The 23709-nt window shown below is 37.5% G+C and overlaps 1 protein-coding gene across 2 annotated transcripts in view; it reads left to right on the top strand.

Moving 5' to 3' along the window:
- The first annotated feature begins 8221 nt into the window (after positions 1 to 8221).
- LOC107744879 (collagen alpha-1(VII) chain-like) overlaps positions 8222 to 23709 on the top strand; it is a 49901-nt gene continuing 34413 nt past the window's right edge. For both annotated transcript variants that reach the window (XM_016558695.1, XM_016558696.1), the window contains exons 1-4: positions 8222 to 8422; positions 15606 to 15838; positions 21850 to 22030; positions 22211 to 22370. In XM_016558695.1, coding sequence (XP_016414181.1) covers positions 15763 to 15838; positions 21850 to 22030; positions 22211 to 22370 — 417 coding nt within the window. In that variant the 5' untranslated portion in view covers positions 8222 to 8422; positions 15606 to 15762. The remainder of the gene's footprint in view (positions 8423 to 15605; positions 15839 to 21849; positions 22031 to 22210; positions 22371 to 23709) is intronic.

The raw sequence follows: 23709 nt of genomic DNA on the forward strand, positions 1-23709 counted from the left end.
GAAAGTGCACTATCCAAACTTAAATTGTTAGAATTCATGAACGCTTTGGAATACAGACCTAAGGTTGGTCTCTTTTGAAAGAAGACAATCAGCAGATTATTGCAGAAGTGGAATTATAGAAGTTTAAATTTACTGTAAAGAAAATGTACTCTGCACATTTCTTTTATTTCGTATAAAATAAATATTTTACAAAATATGTTTTAATCCAGAATTGCAATAAAATTATAAAGACTTATGTTCCAAATTTGAAGTTGTTACAATAAAAATTGAGGTTCCTATGAAAGCTTATAATATAAGCTATTATGTCACTTAAATTTAACCTAGCATGAAAAGTGTAAGTTTTAAACACATCAGATGTCTGCATCCTATACCTTAAATTATGATTTTGGCCTGTCGAACTTCAGAGATTGTGACCCTCCCAAATTCATACAGTGCTATAATATGATGTTCAGTTCACTGAAGTAACAATTTTTTTAAACCTGTATAATGTATTTTGTGTTTGATCTGATTTGTATTTAATGCTTATTAATTAATGTTACCCTTTCCATTTTACCCTTTCTGTGTGTTTTATTCCATTTTATTGGATGTTATTGGATTTGATATGCATTTAATGTGTAAATGCATTGTTTACAGTATATAAAGAAACAGGGTTGCAAAAATTGTAAACCAAGATACAAAAATGTGTATCGTATTTATGGAAAGTACCATTTGCTTTGCACAATGAATCAGAACAAAGAAAGCTTCATATGAAGTTCATTGTTCATCTGTCTCTCTCATTCACTCTTCTTGTCTGTGTTTGCATCTGTGCACTAACCTGCAGCAGATCTCACATGGAGCAAGACGCCAGCTGGCCCAAGCGTTTTCCTTTATCCTGGGCAATGGCTTTACTAAGGCTCATAAATGCAGTGCCGGTTTTTAAATGCAGCATTTAATGTGTGATGGAAAGCAGCTCTGCGGATGTTATCAGGCTTGTTTAACAGGTTTATTTATCACCCTTTGATGCTGCAGCCAGGATTGCTATTTCTCGACTCCCAATGTCCTCTAAGCACAAGCAAATGTGGAATCAGGCATCTAAAATGCCCAGCATGCCTATCCAGATCCTCTGCACCCTAGCTTCAAGTTGAGGGTTTGTATATCTAGAGCACATTGACATCAATCAATTATTCTTTGAGTACAGTTATAATAAAATCCTGTGCACAGAAGCAAAGCTTTATCATTCCAGTATTCTGAAGACAGTCTGATGAATGAATAACACCACAAAAGAAAAATGTTCCTTTGGAGAAACTCATATATTCTATATTTGCATTGCTCAGATCTTATGTAATCTCTCCTGTACTGTATCCCTCAGGTCCAAACCCCATTCAGAGGCCCAAATGTGACTCCAAAGGCCTCAGCATGTCCGTATAGCATGACAAACCTTGCCGGTGAACACAAGCACTTTGTGGGATGATCACTTGCACCGGCCCTGCAGATACACAGATACAGTAAGTGGCATTTGACATTCCTCTCCATACACACTGTTTACATTCCTTTGAGCAAATAGGGCTGATGACAGCACATGTTTACAGTTGTGTGGGTGTTTATGATTGTGTGATTATGGCCTCTCTTAATAGTGGGGATGTGGTTGTTGTTTATTGGGCTTTTGATGAATGACAAAGAGGATGGAGTTAAGTACAGTAGGTAGATTTGTCCGTACTTGAGGTATCACTCAGGTATCACAGGAACAGCTGGCATGTGAAACTACTTTAACATCTCAACACTCAGAAACGGCTGCTAAATTAGTGTTTAAAGCAGTACTTAAATAGTAGTATTTTTACATTGACTTAAATAATGGCTAAAACAGATATTTAGTTGAAACCATCATTGCTAGCACAGTTCACTGCAGTGCTATAAACAGTGGAGATCAAAATTAGAAAACAACCTACAATTTCCTAAATTTAAAGGTCACTGCTTAGTCCTATTTGAACTTATCCTAACAGGAGGGGAAGGGCAGTTTTTAAATTAATTGTATTCTGAAGCACAGTATAAAAAACTTAAATGAGATTTCTGAAAAAGAACCCTGATCAAAATCAAAGAACACTTACAGATACCTCCAAGTTATTGGTGTTAATCTGGCACCTGGTGCTAATTTCCTTAATTATATAACAGACCCTATTTAACTGGCAGCATTCCTCTAATTTTCACTGAGATTGCAAGATCCCGGGCTGCTCTAAGATGACTGAAACCCTTTAACAGGAGGCGGTCCAGATGAAGGCCAAAGGGATGACCCTTTCAGCCACTACACAGGAAGTTTGCCGTTCCAAATCTGTAATTTCTCGAATATTGCCCCCCAGTTACACCCCCAAAAGGCTGGTTGTCCAAGTAAGACAAATGCACGAGAAGACAGGATAATGCATAGACTCTCAATGGGGAATCGGTTCAACACTGCAGCTGGAATTGCTCGCCAGTTCAGTGCTGAACGGGTTAAGGATCTGTCTCGACACTTTTAAGAGAAGTCGGAATGAAAGCACACTCTGCAGTGACCAAGTCTCTCATCAGCAGAAAGAAGCAAAAGACTAGACTCACCTTTGCTGAGGAGCATGTTGTGTGGACAGAGGAGAACTGGTCCAAAGTTCACTTTAGTGATGAGAGCAAGTTTAATTTATTTGGGTCCGATGGGAATAATTTCGTTCAGCTTCAAACTGGGGAAAGACTGAACCCTGAGTGCGTAAAGAAGTCAGCGAAAGGTGGATGAGGAAGCGTAATGGTTTGGGGGATGTTTTCTGCAGCATGAGTTGGGCATCTTATACAGCTACATGGCAGGGTGAATGCAAATGTTTATCAGAACCTCCTTCAGCAACATGCAGTTCCTTCCCTGCTAACATCTCCCAATCAGCCTGCAATTTTCATGCAAGAGAATGCTCCCTCTCACACTGCAAAACGGGTAAAGCAGTTCTTTGAAGCTAAGAACACTGAAATATTGAAATGGTCGGCCCAGAGTCCTGATCTAATCCTGGTTTAAAATCTCTGGAAAATCCTTGGTGACAAAAGTTATGGTACCCTACTACAGTTGCCGGACTATGGAAGCGACTGGAAGAAGAGTGGAACCAAGATCACACCAGTGCTTTTATGGTCCTACTGATGGCTGTAGTATTTTATGCTCAACATACTGTGAAACAAACAGCCATACACAGAACGGTTGATTACATATTCATGATCCTATTGATGAAACACCCAAGCAAAGCCTGAAACAAGAGTTAGTGCAAAAGTTTCAAACTACTGGTCCAAATATGGCCCTTGACGTGTTCATAGGATTAAATAAATAAGTAAATGAATGAATGAATGAATGTGTGCTGTTTCAAATTATATTCATATAAATAGTATACTATTAATCTAAATACTTTTATTCTGATGAAATTATATTAATATAAATGTTTAATATTTTATTCATTTACATACTATAGTAAATAATAAATTTATTAAAAAAAATCTAAATAATTAGAACATTTAACAATTTAAATTTGTACTGTTTCATTCTGCTTTTATTCTGATTAAATTATATAAATGTCAAATATTTTATTCTATTTAACAGAAATTATTTTACAACTTTATTTATGTTGTTTTTGTTTGTTTTTTTTTTCAGTAAAAATGAGTCTTAATACAGTACATGCATACATATAGCTGCCATTTTATTACAGCAAGAGTGTCCTCATTGGATTTTTTAAATAAAATAATTGTATTTACCATATATGTGAATAGTTTTCCATTTATTTTCAGTCTTTATACATTCAAATAACATCTGAGCTTTACATCAAAGCCAGAACATGATGTTCTCTCTGGTCTCTTAATGAGGTGGCTACCTGCCTGATCTAAATTGCATTTCAGGAATACAATCTCAGGCATCATTAGTCCACTAAGCATGCAGAGCAGTATGCTAGGTCTGAGGGAGAGATGAGTAGAACTACAAAAAGATCAGTCCATGCACCAATAACTGTATTTAGTTAAAGTGCATGATTATAAAAAAAAAAAGAAAAGTTCTTATAGTCAGTATGGAGAAAGTCACAATAAATAGTTAGCAGATATTAAGCAGACAGTCTAATGAGAGTTAGTTGAAATGTAGGTGCAGTGTTACTTATTGTCAACAGAATGTTCAAAAGGGACCATCAAAATAAAGTGTTACCAAAAAGAATTGTATTTGTTTTAACTGATCAACTGGCCCCTGAGAATATAATTTGAGTTTTAAAAAAATAGTTACTCAAAGGAATTTGCTCACCCTCAGGCCATCCAAGATGTAGATGAGTTTGTTTCATTGGAACAGATTTGGAGAAATGTAGCATTGCATCACAGATGTTTGAACCTTCATTCTGACGGCACCCATTGACTGCACAGGATCCATTGACGAGCATGTAATGTAATGCTAAATTTCTCCATATCTGTTCCTCATCTACATCTTGGAAGACCTGAGGATGAGTACATTTTCAGCAAATGTAAATTTTTAGCGAACTACAGTATTCCTTTAAGACCTCTGAACTCATACAATGTTGTGTGTGTGGGCACACTTTTTGAGTTAGTTTAAAGTGTGTGCATGTCATTTGGAGGTATGTGGGTGTGTTTTTTTTTTCTTTTTTTTTCAGTGTTACATGTACATGTGTTTCGGCATACTTCAGGTCTTTTGTTGTAGACTGAGGTAGCCGCTGTGCCACGTACCTGCCAGCAGGGGATACATTTTTTTCTGATTGCCGTGGGCAACAAGTCCTTGATTTCCTGGATAGAGACAACCTGACAGTTGTGCCAGAGACCACAGCACACACACAACTGTAATATCATATTAATATTAAACACCATATTACTTCTCCACAGCTCTCCTTATTTCTTCTCTCTGCAGACACACTTCCATAACTTTAAATGAGGCACTTGTGTTTATATTACATCAATCAATGCTTTTTCCCCCCAAAAGCAAAACTCAGGCAGGCACATTATTAAACAAAGACTTTGAACACATTCCACGTCAAAAACACAATTAAAGTGGAGTCGGAAAGGCACTGCAGGGCAGAATAATGAACTGTTGGGGCCATCGGAGCACAGAAAATGAACTTATAATTAAGATTTCAGCATTACATTAAATCTATACGTCATCCAATTGGGTTTTATTTCTCCCAGGAGCTCTTTATTATTCATAACTGCTGAAAACATGCAGACGGTCTTTTGTGGTGACGTGATGCATTTGAGGTCTATGTATGATGGAAATCGTGTTGACAAGAGTGGTATACAGACACAAAAGGTGACGGCCAGTGAAGAGGGACCGCTACTAACATGCCTGTAAAAACAAGCTTACGTACCAATGGGGCAATTACCCATCATGTCAATGATGTTTTTACAACTCAGCCCAGCCCTGTGAATTCCTAATATATGACAGACAGGAGAGATTTCTTTGGATTTCTTTGTTTCTCTCGTGCTGATCCCTGTGTACATCGCTATTTTTACTCAAGCCTAAAGCTTGAATTTAATCAAAACACACTTCAGCTGCAGTATGAACCAATTTGTGGATTCGTAGGCATTAAAAAAAACAGCAATTAGCTGCTAGTTTATGAAGACAAGCCTGTTTAATATTTCCCAGGCTGATTAGCCATTATCAGCTTTGTTCAACACATATTCCTCTGCTTATAATTGCTTGATGATGCAATAACAGCACCATTATCGTACAGTAAGTTTTCCTAGCTGTGATATATATTTTTTCCACTCAGGTTACAAACTCATCTCTAACCTTGCTTAAATAGTTCTTAAAATGATTAGGTTTCAAATTAGTCTCAAATGTTCTTTGGTGAGCATTTCTTACAGCAGTCCTAACAAAATATTATTATTATATTCCCTGATTTCTCCATAGCACTGTTTGCATTATGTGAGTTAATCAGTCAGGCCTAATGTACAGTCATTATTGCAAAATGAACCTCGCAGAGTGATCAGGGTCAAGATATAATGTATGTGGGTCTTTATCATCCAGAGGGGTTTATTTTGTGATAATGACCAGATGACTGTAGTTTGACCTATTATGTAGATACTTACCAAATAAATAAAGAAATGGACATGAAATGTTAATTATTTTATTATGTGAGATGAGGAAGCACAGTATATGAAAATTATTTGTGAAAGACTTTAATTTATTACACAGTTTACTGGTCATTAAAGAAAAAATATTTGACCACAAAATGCTGAAACTGACCACTCAGAACTAAAAGGACATGATCATATATATAACAGAATAGAGTATTCTGAGTATTTTATTTATTTTCTTTTTCTTTTGTGTTTTTAGTCTATGTTCACCAAAACTGCATTTATTTGATCAAAAATATATTTGTATCTTTACGTTTTTTTTTGAGTCTATATGGTGGCAGAATATATGGTGGTCAGTTTTAAAGTAGCAGTCTATGGAAGCCATGGAATATAAAAGAATAAAAAAAGGTAATTTTGAGTTTATATTTCAAAATTCTGACTCTTTCCCTAGCAATTCCGAGATTATATCTCACAATTCTGATAAAAAAACGAATAATAACAAAATAAAAAATCAACTCGTCATTCTCTTTTTTTTCCATAAAATTCTCATCTTGAAATAAAAAAAAAACTGTAACTGTAATTTATGTTCTACATGACTGTATACATTCTTCTACATGTATGCAACACTCTTTGCAGCCCCTTTCCCCCCCTTTTTCTCTTCATGAAGGCCCCATGCATGACCTTTGACCTCAAGGTCAGAACAGTTTTTCAGCTTGTCAGGTCTGAGCCCATGATTGCGGCTCGCTGAATTATAGTGTGTCATGAGTGACAGGTGGCAAGAACCAATAAACTCCATCCCTGCATTCCTGCAGAAGACCATTAAAGGCCTTTCATATCGCTTTCTCTGTTCAAACGGGGCAGTTACTGTGTTTTACACTGCTGCTCCAGCGCAGTTCCTCGGGAAGGCATGTGACCAGCTCAGAGGTCTGGCAGCTTTATTTGTGAGATCTTAAAACCCTGGTGCTATATGTTCTCTGTGGAATAAGTCCACCTTTTTGACCCCACCGTCTGCCGCTGCTTTTCAAAAGTCGCATTTGGGAGGTCTCACATATTTCAGCAATAATTTGAAAAGATTTTTCAAAGTGCCTAATTATGTCCCCAGAGATTACGGATACTAACAAAATTGCTTTTGATTTGACTTCAAGAAGGTTTGTGGAATGTCTGTACATTGTTCAGTAGATTTTGGAATTGCAGTGATGGAAATAATTATTTGCTGTAGGATTTTCATGTTTGCTGTTGCTTAGGTGACATTTGTTTGCCCAAAATAATTGCAAGCAATTGTGCAAGACCTCAAAGCATATTAATATGAAAGTCAAACTCTAAACTACTACAAATATTTAAAAGTCAATTACCATACGTAATGTTGCATATTCTTCCAATTAAATTTTTCCAAATTCAGAAAAAAAAAATTAAATAAAAAATTGAATTTGTAAAGGAACATGATGGTAAAAAACGAGATGGGAGCTAAATTTATTTCAGTGCTTTTGCATTCTCTCACAAAACCTTTGGGTTCCCCGAAAAAAGTTTATTGGGGGAACATAGTAAACAAAATAGTTTTGCAAATGTTTTGTGAGCAAACAAAGTTTGTCAGGGGAACGCAATACATTTGGGACAGAACTCAAAAAGTTTGGAAAGCAACCGCAAAAACACTTAAATATATTCAACACGATGACCCCTTAGTGGCTCCATAATTTGCCTAAAACACGAAATTAATGTAGATTTTATATATAAAATATGTAGTATAATAATAGTGTGTATAGAGAGACATATGTAATGTCTTTGAATTATTTTCATGTTCTCAGTTGCTGCTCTGTCTCTTTCTTACTTTTTCTCTCCTTTTCACTCTCTCTCTCTCTCTCTCAATCCATCTTCTTGTCTTAACTGTAAGCCAACCTGTTGTAGCTCTTCCACACCCCCTAAACTTTCTCCTTCAGAGGTATTTGCTTCATTCATTCACTCTCTCTTTCTCCCACACACCCTTTTACACGTCCTTTCTAGGCTGTCTTGGATTCTCACCCCCCTCGTCCTGGGACATTGCACTACAGCGTGTGGAGTCCCATAACCTGTTCTTGGATTGGATTATTACCTGACGGATCTTCAACAGACCGGGTCTGTTTCAAGCAGCCAGCAGTTTTGCTTTTGAGTTCAGAGGTATTTGCTTCATTCATTCACTCTCTCTTTCTCCCACACACCCTTTTACACGTCCTTTCTAGGCTGTCTTGGATTCTCACCCCCCTCGTCCTGGGACATTGCACTACAGCGTGTGGAGTCCCATAACCTGTTCTTGGATTGGATTATTACCTGACGGATCTTCAACAGACCGGGTCTGTTTCAAGCAGCCAGCAGTTTTGCTTTTGAGAGGAGGACCATGGTGCAGAGTACAGTGGGAAAGGTGAGTGAAGGTCTCTGGACAAATTTGCAGCCCAATGTCTCACAATGCAGAAAAGCAGTATATCTATATAGCTCCCTGCCAAGTTTCTCTTGCTTGTTTTCTCTTTCTTGCGCACTCTGGATGTGGGCCATTTTCTCAGAGTGGTTCTCAACTGGTTTTACTTCATGATCCAGACATTCTTGGACATCAGGTGGCAATTTAACACGGTACTAAACCTAGAATCAGTATTTAATACAGTCTTTTACCCTGTGTAGTTTTGTTCATGATTTTTCAGGATGAAGCAATGCCAAGCAGCCTGTCTATGCTGGCATCTTTCTAATTTGGCTAGCTTCAACCAAGCAACAGATGAATAGACTCTAAAATATTGTAGCGTTCAATTGGATGCACGACTTTTGACTTCAACAACGTGGGAAATGTTTCTATGTCTTTTTATGTTGCTATCCTAATTATATTTGTATTTTAGCATTATCAATTTGCATTGTTTTTTCCTACTCACCGCAATCCAATCACAAAAGACCATTTGGGGTCATGACCCTTCAGTTGAGAGACTACTCTAAACTAATGTAAGTGCTCTTTTAAAGTTCATTTTCTCAAACATCTGCTGATCAAAACTAGCATGATTTGACCCTAGTTCAGTTATTTGTTTAATGCATTGTTTGATTAGGTAATTGTGGAACAAAATTAGAGACTCCATCCACCGTATGCCGTTCCACTCCATTTACCGCCACATCTGACGGCTTCAATAGCCCCGCTAATGCAACTAAAAAGCCTTGAACAAAATGGTTGTGTGTTGATGTCTCCAGTCTGATAGCTTTTTCCTCCACGCACAGGCTTTTACACGCCCCTCGAAGTCGAGCGGCACTCCGGCTTTAGTTGTAATGTCATAGATGAACCACATAAAGTCACTTCATTACTGCACGCTGGCGGCCTGCCTCTTCCTGCAGCTGATAAGCCTCCGCAAACAGCATCCTTTCCAGCTTTTATTGTGAGCGAACGAGTATTGGGAGTATGCGTTTGGATATTTCTACTACAATAGATGTTTTGTGAGGACGTTCCTTCTAGTATCTTAAAAAATTGCTGAAGCGACATTTAAAGATTTTTGGCTTATCTCATGAATGGGCCCTTTTGTGTTCATGTTTGATTTTGCGCATTCACCATTGTGCTCTATGCAACAATTGCATGGACTACAACAATTGTCGTCTCTGTGTGTGCGCTAGTGTGTTTTTGGATGCTTTTAAGAAATTTTTCCCCCCCAGTGTGCGTTTAACACTTAATTTAGAGCTACAGACATAATCTCCTGCGAAGTGGCCATATTCAGATATGACTAACAAACAGCAGGGTTTGTAGAGAGAGCAAAAAGGGGCTTGGGTACAATCCAACTGCACGCTCACCTCTCCGGTCGGCCTGCGCTCGGGAGATTACATTCTTTGCTGCATGACTTTGCTGTATGCAAGCTGCTGTGTGACAGGCATCAGAAAAATATCCCTTGAGTCACGGCGGTAGCTCCTTCCGGCCTGTATGTTGATGCGAATTATCGTTTGTTCAATCAGATTCATTCATAAATCACACAATCAGACGGCAGCCTCCAAAGTGCAGCAATTCAAAAAGTCTTATCTGCCCCGTCCAGAGTACCGGAGTCCATGTAAAGTCATGTAAACTGACTGCGGTACAGAAGTGCTTGAGGTTACATGCTCAAACAGGAGTGAGTTTGAATGGTATGCGTAGAGCTCATGGCCCCGAAGGTTCTTGATGAATAATCTGGCTGCGTTCCACTGCATCTGATAGGAAAACATGCTTTCTGTGCTAACTTTGTATGCCAAGAGTGTTTGACCTGCATAGAAGTGTCTGTGATCATAATATAAAGTTTTAGCACTATGTAAAAATGCTTTATAGACTCCCATGTGCACCTCAGAGTGCATTTGTGACCGCATTAACTACACAGAGCCGTAGTTCACTGACAAGCTACACGAAATCGCGTTCAAAATCGCAGGCGATTCATTGCCGATTTTGAACGCGATTTTGTGTAGCTTGTCAGTGAACTACGGCTCTGTGTAGTAAATGCCGCTTCCATCTGATCATTTCGTGCGCCACTGATAAGGCTCCCTGACGGCTGATGCAGACCTAAAATTCGAATGCAACATTTAATTTGACGAATATTCGAAATTCGAAAAAAATTTTGACAGCCCTAATTGTGACATATTTACTACTAATCACCAGAAGCGGCTTTACTGACGAGATGCACATGAAAATCGCATTCGATTAAGTTAAGTCGCAATTGTGACACATAAAGTGACAATGTGAGATATTAAGTCAGAAATCTGATGTATAAAGTCACATTGTGATATATTAAGTCAAATATGGCATATTAAGTCACAGTTATTTAATATTATAAAACAATCACAAGAAATTAAGTCATAATTGTGACTAGGGCTGTCAAAATGACTGAAAAACTAAATTTGAATTTTCCACTTAAATATAATCAAAATTCAAATTATATTCGAATTTAAAAGATTTTGACAGCCCTAATTGTGACATAAAGTCACATTGTGAGATTTTAATTCAAAATAATGACATAAAAGGACAATGTGAAATATTAAGTAGCAATTATGATCTATAAATGTCACATTGTAAGACATTAAGTCAGAATTATTGCATATTAAGTCAAATTGTGAGATACTAATCCCAAGAAATAAAGTCTCAATTTTGACAGTCACAATCCCAAGAAATAAAGTTGATATTGTGACATATAAAGTCACAATCACAAGAAATAGTCACAATTATGACGATCACATTGTGAGATATAAAGTCATAATTATGACACAGTCACACTATGAATTGACATTTGAAGTCACATTTTGAGATATTAATCACAAGAAAAAAAAATTTACGGTTGCTATTGTGACATATAAAGTCACAATCAAAAGAATCACATTGTGAGATTTAAAGTCACAGTTATGACATATAAAGTCACATTATGAGATATTAAGTCACAATTGTGACAAAGCCACACAGTGTGAGATATTAAGTTATAAGATATAGTCGCAATCATGAGAAATTTAGTAACAGTCATAACAAAAATCATATCAAAGCTTTTGTAGTATTGTATGATATAAAGGCACAATTTCAAGAAATGTATAAAAATGTATGATGATGTATGATATAAAGCCACAATTTCAAGAAATTTCACAGTTCCTGAGATATAGTTATCTGTGAAAAATATTGGAGTTCTGAGATATGAAGTCACAATTACAAGATGCTTTTGTGTGAATGCTGACTACTTCCAAATTATGACAGAATTTGCAGTTTCTTGATACATTGGTAAAGACCTCATTTTCCATTCAGATAAGTGAGAATTTAGACAAAAGGATTTTTGGACAAGTTACATCAAAGAATTCTTGAGGTGTCCTTGAGGGGAAACTCATCCATCTTTTTAAAAATTCCTGTCCTGAAGGCAGTTCTGTTCTGGAATTCTTCCGTCAGAGTGACAGTACTGAATGACAGGATTAGTATTTTCACAGCAGCTCTCACCTTATGCTCTGGACCACACGCAGACATGAATATCAATGAGCAGTCTAAGCCTGTTAAGTTGAACTACACACTTGGTGTCTTTCACAAAGGTAAAGTTTGTTGTGATACTCTGACCTCAATGTCAACTACCATGTGTGATGTAACCTGCTGAAAGTGCAGAGTCACTGTCATTGTATTGTTAGACATTTTGCGGCCACACCAATATGTGAAGGTGCACTATAAATATATAAAATTTAACCAGTTTTATTAATGTTGTTCCTCAAGGTGGTTTCCAATCACAGTCCACAGAGATAACACATAGGAGGTCTTATCATAACCTACACATGGAACCAGACATTTGTATATGAAAATTCTGCTAAGCAGACTAAGCTAAGCTGGTCGAGCAAGGACATTTTGCCAGTTAAGCTAGTTAAAAACTTGATGGAGACACCAGCTCAGCAGCATCCCATGCTGAAGATCAGCATCCAAAACACTACGAATGATGAATGCTTGCTTGTATTTTCAGTGGGTAATGCATCAGACTGCAGATGTTTCATGTAGTTTCCTATACACTTTTAAACATTTTGAACCTGAGGCAAAATAAAAGCATTGCAAATGTATTGCTGTATTCCTGCAAGCTTTGTAGTGATTTAAAAGTGATTACTGGTTTCCTCTTCCAGTTGGCCCAAAAATGAAAAATCTGTCATTATTTACTTAATTCCAAACTTGTTTGACTGACTTTCTTCCATAGAACACAAAAGGAGATGTTAAGCAGAATGTTTACTCTGCTCTTTTCCACAAATTGAAAGTGGCCACAAAAACAGCACCATATAAGCATATTAACTGTTTATATTTTCTTAAAACTTATGACACCTTTGTTTGAGGAAAAGAGTACAATTTATGCTGCCATTCTAAAGTTTGGGATTGGTAAGAAGTTTTAATAGTTTTAATGGTCTCTTATGCTCACAAAGACTGCATTTGTTTGTTTTTCACAAGAAAGTCATAATTGTGACTAGGGCTGTCAAAATGACTGAAAAACTAAATTTGAATTTTCCACTTAAATATAATCAAAATTCAAATTATATTCGAATTTAAAAGGCATAATTTCAGTGCACTGAAGTGCATTCCAAAACGTCCCAACCCGACCCACAGAAGACCTTCCGTTTGACCTTGACCGACCTCTCCCTAAAAATAGCTCTTCAGCCTATAGGTGTTAGGGCTGTCAAAATGGCTGAAAAACTAAATTCGAATTTTCCACTTAAATATAATCAAAATTCAAATTATATTTGAATTTAAAAGGCATAATTTCAGTTAGGGGGAAAAACATTGTAAGACATTAAGTCAGAATTATTGCATATTAAGTCAAATTGTGAGATACTAATCCCAAGAAATAAAGTCTCAATTTTGACAGTCACAATCCCAAGAAATAAAGTTGATATTGTGACATATAAAGTCACAATCACAAGAAATAGTCACAATTATGACGATCACATTGTGAGATATAAAGTCATAATTATGACACAGTCACACTATGAATTGACATTTGAAGTCACATTTTGAGATATTAATCACAAGAAAAAAAAATTTACGGTTGCTATTGTGACATATAAAGTCACAATCAAAAGAATCACATTGTGAGATTTAAAGTCACAGTTATGACATATAAAGTCACATTATGAGATATTAAGTCACAATTGTGACAAAGCCACACAGTGTGAGATATTAAGTTATAAGATATAGTCGCAACCATGAGAAATTTAGTAACAATCATAACAGTCATGTTGAAAGCTTTTGTAGTATTGTATGATATAAAGGCACAATTTCAAGAAATGTATAAAAATGTATGATGATGTATGATATAAAGCCACAATTTCAAGAAATTTCACAGTTCCTGAGATATAGTTATCTGTGAAAAATATTGGAGTTCTGAGATATGAAGTCACAATTACAAGATGCTTTTGTGTGAATGCTGACTACTTCCAAATTATGACAGAATTTGCAGTTTCTTGATACATTGGTAAAGACCTCATTTTCCATTCAGATAAGTGAGAATTTAGACAAAAGGATTTTTGGACAAGTTACATCAAAGAATTCTTGAGGTGTCCTTGAGGGGAAACTCATCCATCTCATCCATCTCATCCATTTTAAAAATTCCTGTCCTGAAGGCAGTTCTGTTCTGGAATTCTTCCGTCAGAGTGACAGTACTGAATGACAGGATTAGTATTTTCACAGCAGCTCTCACCTTATGCTCTGGACCACACGCAGACATGAATATCAATGAGCAGTCTAAGCCTGTTAAGTTGAACTACACACTTGGTGTCTTTCACAAAGGTAAAGTTTGTTGTGATACTCTGACCTCAATGTCAACTACCATGTGTGATGTAACCTGCTGAAAGTGCAGAGTCACTGTCATTGTATTGTTAGACATTTTGCGGCCACACCAATATGTGAAGGTGCACTATAAATATATAAAATTTAACCAGTTTTATTAATGTTGTTCCTTAAGGTGGTTTCCAATCACAGTCCACAGAGATAACACATAGGAGGTCTTATCATAACCTACACATGGAACCAGACATTTGTATATGAAAATTCTGCTAAGCAGACTAAGCTAAGCTGGTCGAGCAAGGACATTTTGCCAGTTAAGCTAGTTAAAAACTTGATGGAGACACCAGCTCAGCAGCATCCCATGCTGAAGATCAGCATCCAAAACACTACGAATGATGAATGCTTGCTTGTATTTTCAGTGGGTAATGCATCAGACTGCAGATGTTTCATGTAGTTTCCTATACACTTTTAAACATTTTGAACCTGAGGCAAAATAAAAGCATTGCAAATGTATTGCTGTATTCCTGCAAGCTTTGTAGTGATTTAAAAGTGATTACTGGTTTCCTCTTCCAGTTGGCCCAAAAATGAAAAATCTGTCATTATTTACTTAATTCCAAACTTGTTTGACTGACTTTCTTCCATAGAACACAAAAGGAGATGTTAAGCAGAATGTTTACTCTGCTCTTTTCCACAAATTGAAAGTGGCCACAAAAACAGCACCATATAAGCATATTAACTGTTTATATTTTCTTAAAACTTATGACACCTTTGTTTGAGGAAAAGAGTACAATTTATGCTGCCATTCTAAAGTTTGGGATTGGTAAGAAGTTTTAATAGTTTTAATGGTCTCTTATGCTCACAAAGACTGCATTTGTTTGTTTTAAATAGTTATATTGTGAAATAGTATTGCAATTTAAAAGAATGGTTGTCTGTTTTTAATATATTTTCAAATGTAATATATTCCTGTGATGGCAAAGCTGAATTTTCAACAGCCATTACTCCAGTCTTCAGTCTCACATGTTCCTTCAGTCTCCATGTACCCTGAGAGGAATAAACTTCTTGGTAGAACTTCACTGTGCACTACCGAACTTTCTTAACCTTAAACAATTCTCTTTTATTTGAATAATACCTGCTTCTATCTAAGTGCTATTCATTTCTTAACTGCCGTTCAGCAGGCCTGCACAGCCATATCTGACAGGATAAATGTGTTGGATTATACAGGCGATTTTCAGCGAAGATTCAGTGATTACATTGACTCTACTAACAGAATAGATCAAAACGATTATTCTGAATGTGTGTATATGCATATGTATGACGATACAGATCTCTGTCTTCCTCTCTTTTACAGATAAAGAGAGAGTGCGTAGCAGCTAAATAAAGCAGAGAACAAGCCCGTCTCAGGACATCAGTCCAAAGAAGAGGATCTGCCGGCAAAGAGATAAGAGGGGGAGGACAGGGAACGAAAGAGAGAGTTGGAGGACGAGAGAGAGAGAGAGAGAGAGAAAATGGGATATTGCGGCATGTGGATCTTCCTCTTGTCCCTGTCTCTCTTCTTTCAAAGCGTCACTGCAGAGGCTGAAGGTAGACTGCTGACTCACGCTTTATCTACATGCGATAGGGCCTCTTCAGTCCCCAGTGAACTGCCAATATCCCGCCCTTCAATCAATCACAGTCTGAAAAGGTTGCAGGCAGGGTCCAAAATGAACAAGCACTAAATGCGGGTAAAATTTGGTGAGCAACTAAAATTGAGTTAATCTTGGTATACACAATGATATATAACCTTTTGTGTTTGGATGCGAGTTAAAAGTTAAAAAGAAGGAAAACTTCCAAAAGCAAACATTATATGTAAATGAGGTAAATTCCTTCATTTTTTTTTTTAGTTCTTGATTTGACTAGCTAGCATTAGAAAAAAGAAGTTTTTTTTTTGAATACGTAGCGATTTCTTTACTTTATACTCCAGAATTTTATATAAATAATTTTTAAAATGATATATTGATAAGTTAATATGCTAGATCCTATATAATAATACTATGTTCCTGTGGCTCAGTGGTAGAGCATTGCGTTAGCAGCACAAAAGGTCGTGGGTTCGATTCCCAGGGAACACACATACTGGTAATGTATAGCCTGAATGCACTGTAAGTCGCTTTGGATAAAAGCGTCTGCTAAATGCATAAATTATTATTATGAATTAATTAGATCCTAGTTAATAAGTTGGACCGGACAAATATGTATGCTGATGCATAACTAATCAGTTATTAAAGTGAGACTACAAAAACACTTGACTTTAATTTATTATTTTATTTTATTAGTTGAATAATTAATTAAGAATTTTGTCAATTAAAATAATTTATTTTATTATATTTTTATATATATTATAATTTGTTTTATTATATTAAATATATAAATAGTTGAATAATTTACTGAATAATCAATTACTTCAGTGTCAGTGCTTTTTGTCTGTTCAATCTTTTATTTTATTTTATTAGTTAAATAATTAATCATTAATCAGCTTTTTGTCTATTCAATTTTATTTTATTTTATTAGTTGAATAATTAGTTACTTTCGTGTCAGTGCTTGTCTATTCAGATTTAAATTTTTTTTTTTTTACTCCTGTCACTCTGTACTATTTTTGTTCTGGAAAAAGCCCTCCAAATACACATTTCTTTGAACCACAAACCCTTACAAGTTTTTTATGTTGTATGAAGTTTAGCAATAGGGAAGTCCACCTTCAGTCATGTCTGTGTATGTCAGTTCTCGTCTGTCTGCACACCTGAAGAGGCTGTGCAGGTGAAGTTGAAATGAACACAGGGTTCTTTCCACATGTGTCCTGCTGAATCAGCAGGTTCTGCTGCAGGCCATCTGCACACCTCCTGCAGCTTGATACCTCTGGTTTGAGCCTTTTCAGATAAATCACTGTACCCCTCTCTGATTTCCATCACCCCTGAACTGTCTGCAAAGAAATCTGTGTGTGTGTGTGTGTTTATGTTTCACCTTGAGCTGTGTGTGTGAGGGAGAGAGAGAGAATGTGAAACATACTGAATTCACGCAGAATGGTTTTAGAGGAGTCTGTCAGGACCAATTACTGAGGCTCTAATACCCTGAAACACTGTAATTTCCCGCACCTCTTCAAAATGGCTGTTTGCAGTGACAGACACTTGACTATGAAATGGAAAGAATGTACTTTCTGAGGTCACGTCCTTGTACTCTTTCAGTATTGCACCTGCTTTATGTTGAAATCTGGTTAAATGCAAAAGTGCGAGCATCTAACCCCGGTAATCAGCCCTTATAACTGTAAATACACCGGCAGTCATTTTTCATTGCTGCCAGGGCCTTGTTGTCATGGTAATGGTTGCCAGTCTGTTACAGTTGCTTTAAAATGAAGTAAATGTTTGCTTAATAACCTTATTTCTTCACTGACTTTATGAGTCAGCACTGAACGGAGCTCTTTTACGTTGTATCATGTTAAACCACATCATCTTCTCAGGCTGATTATTTTAATCTAGCAGCAGATAATTTTAGTGTAATCCTCTACACACGCAACTGCACGGTCTGCAAGCTGCGGCTGAGATGTATCTAGAAAGTCAAACTGGAGATGATCTGTTTATTGTGCTGTATGTGATGAAGAGTCTGTCTTGACGTGGCAGTGCTGTATTGTGGCTCTTTTGTGGGATGAAGTTATCACTGTCAGTGCTGAATTTGCAAAAATAATGACCATTTCAAACAGGTTTCCCTTACACTAAGATTGAATATAAACACTAAGAAAATACACTGCTCAAAAAAGTAAAGGAACATTTCATCATCACAGTATAATGCCAATGCTGCGTACAACTAGGGATGTAACGGTATGAAAATTTCATATCACGATTATAGTGACCAACGTTATCACGATTATCAATACTATCACGGTTTTGTTAAATTTAGATGAAAATGTTCAAAAAGAACTGATTCACACTGAAAACATTTCAGTAAGTTTTATAACAACATCGCTGATTCAACTGCAGGCGCCATCTTCTGGTGAGACATGGGAATTCATTCAGCATGGCCCTCACATACTGCTTTTCCACCAGGGCTGGTGCCGGAGCCAGAGCCCAATTGGGAACCGGGCTGCACTTTTCCACTCTAAAAAATCCTGGGCCGGTGCCCAGATCTTGGTTCCGAACCAGCCCCAAAACCTTGCTGGTCTCGAACAAGGGACCCTATGACATCAGTAGGCAGTGCTTCCATTACAGACCGCAGTTTGAAAGGCGCCATTTTTAAAAGCCGTCGTGGTACAGGTAATCTAACAACATTAACACAACAATTAAATATGTCAGTTCAGTAGTAGTTGGCAGAACAGATCAACACTCTACTTCCGCAAGATATAACAAGTGATTTCGGTCACATGTTGGTGTAGAGCAGTGGTCACCAACCTTTTTAGGCCCAAGATCCCTGACCTCGGCCTTTATGAAAGACAAGATCTACCTATTGAAGAATTGATAGAAAAAGACATCCCAGATTGTACTTCAAATTTGCGGCCTTTTACTTAGTATTCGGGATCTACTGGGACAGTGATAAAGATCTACCAGTCGATCGCGATCGACGGGTTGGCGACCACTGGTGTAGAGGGTTCTGCTCCCTGCCAGTGGAAACGCGAGCCGGTTCTGAACGATAGCCACTCTTGGCCGAGCACTGGCACCAGCCCCAATTGAAAAGCGTTAACAGTGATCTATGGGTATTTTCTAGCAGTTGAATGCACATCGGTTGTTCACTCGTTATTGCGGTGCATTATGGGATTGAATAAGTGCACTCAATAACGTCCATTATAGTTTCGTACACCACTACAAATGGCTGTCCCCTCAAATAGTGCCTGATTTAAGGGAAAAGTGGGTGATTTCGGACATTTAAACTTCAGGGATGACAGTCTGTCCAGTTAGGAAGCTTACGTTATTGTGAAACAGTTTCACCTGCTTTGGTGCAAATGAAAGTGACAACAGATGCACTGGAGAGGCAATAGCAATACAACCCACAAAAAGGGAATGGTTGTGCAGATTGTGGCCACAGACAATTGCTCTCTGATCCTTCCTGACTGTTTTGTTTCTAGTTTTGTCTTTTGTTAGGGTCCTTCTCACTACTTGTAGCATGAGGCAGTACCTGCAACCCAATTAGGTTACACGGGTAGTCCCATCTTCTCCAGGATGGCACTTCCATACGTGCCGATGCAAGGAGGTTTATGTGTCTTCCAGAACAGTTTTAAGAGCATGGAAGAGATACCGGGAGATGGTCTGTTACACAAGAAGAGCTAGACAGGGCTGTAGAAGGGCAACATCCCAGCAGCAGGACCGGTATCTGCTCTTTTGTGCAAGGAGGAACAGGAGGAAAAGTGCCAGAGCCCTACAAAATGACCTCCAACCGGCTACTGGTGTGCATGTTTTTGTCCAAACTGTATATATCTATAGATATAGACTCCATAAGGGTGGCATGAGGGCCTGATGTCCTGTAGTGGGACCTGTGCTCACAACCCAGGGCCATGCAGCTCGATTGGCATTTGCCAGTGAACACCAAAACTGGTAGGTCCACCACTGGCACCCCATTTTCTTCACAAATAAGAGCAGGTTCACACTGAGCATGTGACAGACGTGAAAGAGTCTGGACATGCTGTGGCGAATGCTATGCTGGCAGCAACACCATCCAGCAGGACCGTTTTGGCAGTGGGTTAGTGATGGTCTGGGGAGGAATATCCTTGGAGGGTCTCACAGACCTCCACTTGCTAGCCAACGGTGTCTTTACTGCTGTTAGGTACCGGGATGAAATCCTCAGATCTTACACTGTTGCAGTGGGCCCTGGGTTCCTCCTGGTGCATGACGATGCCCAGCCTCATGTGGCCAGAGTGTGTAGGTAGTTTCTGGATTAAAGTTTGCTTTTGATGAACTTCCCTATTGCATAAAAGTAGTTTTCTCTCTTAGAATGCTGTATATGAGTGATAAATCACTAAAGCCTGCAGTGTTTGTTCCCTTCTGATGTGGGTGGAACAGATTTTCCCAACTCTGTGCAGCAACTTTTCCGGAAATGAGACTGAACTTTTTTACGTAGTTCCTGCCAGATGATCAATAACGTTGTGCTGTTTAATGCATATACTTTTGTTTCCAGAGCTCAATTGTGTTCTAATTGTATAATAGCGTCTGTCATCTTGTGGTTGTTGGGGGGAAAAAAATAACATTTCAAGGCATTCTTCTGTGAGCGAGTTAGAGGCGTTAAAAAAAAAAGCTTGGGATGTACTTGTGTCCTTCAGTTTTGTCTATCTTCTCTGATCTTTGTCCTCTACTATTAAGTCTAATCCAGTACTGATTAGCTCCTGCCTAAAAAAGCTTGTCTTTGAAGAGTTATCTGATTCAGAGGACATCTGCAGTCCACTTAGTGTTGGCCATCACAAGCTTCACAGTGATTGTGCAATCACCTCACAACCAAGGCCACATTTGCAGCAATCAAAGACAGAAATAAATGAATATTTGGATGTAGTGTATGGATGTGCACTAAAAAAAGAAGCATCCTGACATTGTAGGTCATATGAAACTATAGCACAAGCACTGGATGACTGGATCAGGACTTATTCTGAGTCTGCAGCTGCTTTTCCTGTTTAATGTGAATTCTAAAGTGCAGGTCACTTGGCATAAATTTACTAGCTCTGAAAATCTGGATTTTCTCTGAGTCTACACTGCCATCTAATGGTGGCCGAACATGTGGCTGGGTGTGAAAAAAGAAGGCCTTGATAAGAATGAGGTTGGATCCTTCAAAAACTATGGTGACAGTATTTCTTAATCTTTGGAACGTTAGTTAAAAAATATAACTGTTTATTGTTAGTTCACGTTCAGGTCCAATAAATAATATTAACAGATACAACGTTTGATTTTAATAAAGTATTAGGAAATGTTGAAATTAACATTAACTAAGATTAATAAATGCTTTAGAAGTATTTTCATTGTTATTTCATGTTAGCTAATGTAATTACCTAATGTTAACAAATGGAACCTTAATGTAAAATGCTACCATTATTTTTTCCTATTTTTTTAAATCATTACACAAAATGTACCAGACTGTATTACCAGACATATTTGTTAATTTACATATTTTTAATAGTACATGTTTAAAATATTACTTACTAAAAATTATGTTGATTGATTTCATTTCATATTATACAATGATTTCATATTATTTAATGTATCAGTCAAAATGAATTAATAACCAATTAAATTATTTTTATTTAATGTTGATTTTATGGGCCCTGCAAGAAGAATTCTCTGATTTACCATAAATTCAAAACAAAGTCAAAATTAATGACTTGTAATAGACAAGGCTTTTTGTTGCATGACATACCTCTATTGTGTTTGTTGATCTGCTATGATTTATAATTCTGAAATCCATCTTCCTGTCAAACCAATTCAGCTTTCTGTGGTCTGTGTGTGTGTGTGTGTGTGTGTGGTTCCCCTGAATTATGCCCAGCTTTTTCAATATGAAATATTAGCCATCTTATTAGAACAATTTTGTCTCAGCCATGGTAAAGACAATTTGTCAAAAACAAACAAACAAAAAATCATTCTCGTTTTTTTCTTTTTCAGTATGTCGTACAGCCATGCCTGCTGATATTGTGTTCCTGGTGGATGATTCCTGGTCAGTGGGTCCGACCAGCTTCCAGCAGATCAAAGAGTTCATAGCGGACATCATCCGAGCCTTCCAGGGAAGTGTGATTGGACAGGAAGGTGTTCGCTTTGGAGTTACTGTCTATTCTGACTTGCCCAGGTCAGTATACATACTGCAGTGGGTTAGTGTTTGCACTTTGGAGAGACGTTTTCTGCTGAGACAGTGATTATGAGAGAATTAAAGACTATAATATACTGTATATCTGTATATTCCATACGTTAGTAAGCACGAATTAACTGCTTGAATACTCCATATGCATCCGGATGTGTCCTTGTTCAGGATGCGTATAGCTCTGACAGATTATTCGACTCTGGAGGAAGTGCTCCGAGCTGTGGAGGAGGTGCCATATGAGGGAGGCAACAGCCGCACCGGCTTGGCATTGGAATTCCTTGTCGAGTCTGTGTTCAGTCCTTCTATCATCAGAGACAACGCCCCAAAGGTGTGACACTTCAGTCACAATCACTTCAAAACACTTCACACACAACCAAACCCATGTTAGAGCCACAACAGAGATTTTAAAATGGCTTTTATACGGCATTGCATATTTACTCAAATATTTTAGTGCATCTTAAGTGCCTTAACTTGCCATTAAAGATGCCAACAAGCAATTTGTCTGTCCACACTGACCACAAATTGCTGCACGATATGACTCAATCACAGCCAGTCAGAAGATACTTGATGTTTAATGTACAGTTATAAGGATCAGGATTGTGAACCAATGGCATTTCGAAGTGGGCGGAGCTACACACTTAAAAATACTGGTTCCAAAAGAGAGTTATTTTCACAATGAATCCATTGAAGAACAATTTTTGGTTCCCCAAAGAACCTTTCAGTGAACAGTTCTGAAAAGAACCATATTTTTTAAATTTAAAGACCATTTTAAAAATCTAAAGAGCTTTTTCCCACTATACTCTTAAAAATAAAAATTCCAAAAGGAGATGCCATGGCATAGAAGAACCATTTTTGGTTCCCTAAAGAACCTTTCAGTGAACCATTTTTTTTTTGAGTGTGATCAACATTTTCAATAATCTAAAGAACGTTTTTTCCACCATAAAGAACATTTTGTGGAATAGAAAGGTGCCATGGATGTTAAAGGTTCTTCGTGGGACTATAGATGCCAATAAAGAACTTTTATTTTTTAAGATTTTATAAAGGGCCTATTTTAAATGGAAAAGTTTCATGGATGTTAAAGGTTCTTCATGCAACCATAGATGCCAATAAAGAGTGTCCCTTAAATGTACCATGATGGTGCATAAATGGAAATCAGTCAAACGACAGTATCATACTGCTTGTTGTGGTCACAGCTTGTATTGTTTGACATTTTATTGCATGTTGTTCGGTTAGGACACAATACTGAACCTCAGTGATATTTGTCCATTATTAAAACTGCAGCAAAGTATTGAAATGCCAAATTTCCAAATGAAACATCCTTGCACATATTCACAGAACAAACTTCTAATTATACATCTCAAAGAGCTGCACCTGCAATCACTCCATTGATTCTGTCAGGACATCACGGCCTGCGCTGCAGTGCACACACTCTGCTCCGCAGTGTCCCACCCATCCTAATTTAGGTCTTGATTAGGATTCCAAGCCGCACACAGCTGCTGGTCTTGCCGTAGAGCACCTGGTGCTCAGCATACTAAATCAGCATACTATCATCTCAAAAACATTGCAAGAATTAGATGTTTTGTTTCCAGTCAAGACTTGGAGAAACTTGTTCATGCCTTTGTCACCAGCAGGGGGGACTATTGTAATGGTCTCCTCACCGGCCTTCA

Source organism: Sinocyclocheilus rhinocerous, unplaced genomic scaffold (assembly GCF_001515625.1).
Source record: "Sinocyclocheilus rhinocerous isolate Xijiao unplaced genomic scaffold, SAMN03320098_v1.1 scaffold258, whole genome shotgun sequence".
Classification (NCBI taxonomy): Eukaryota; Metazoa; Chordata; class Actinopteri; order Cypriniformes; family Cyprinidae; genus Sinocyclocheilus; species Sinocyclocheilus rhinocerous.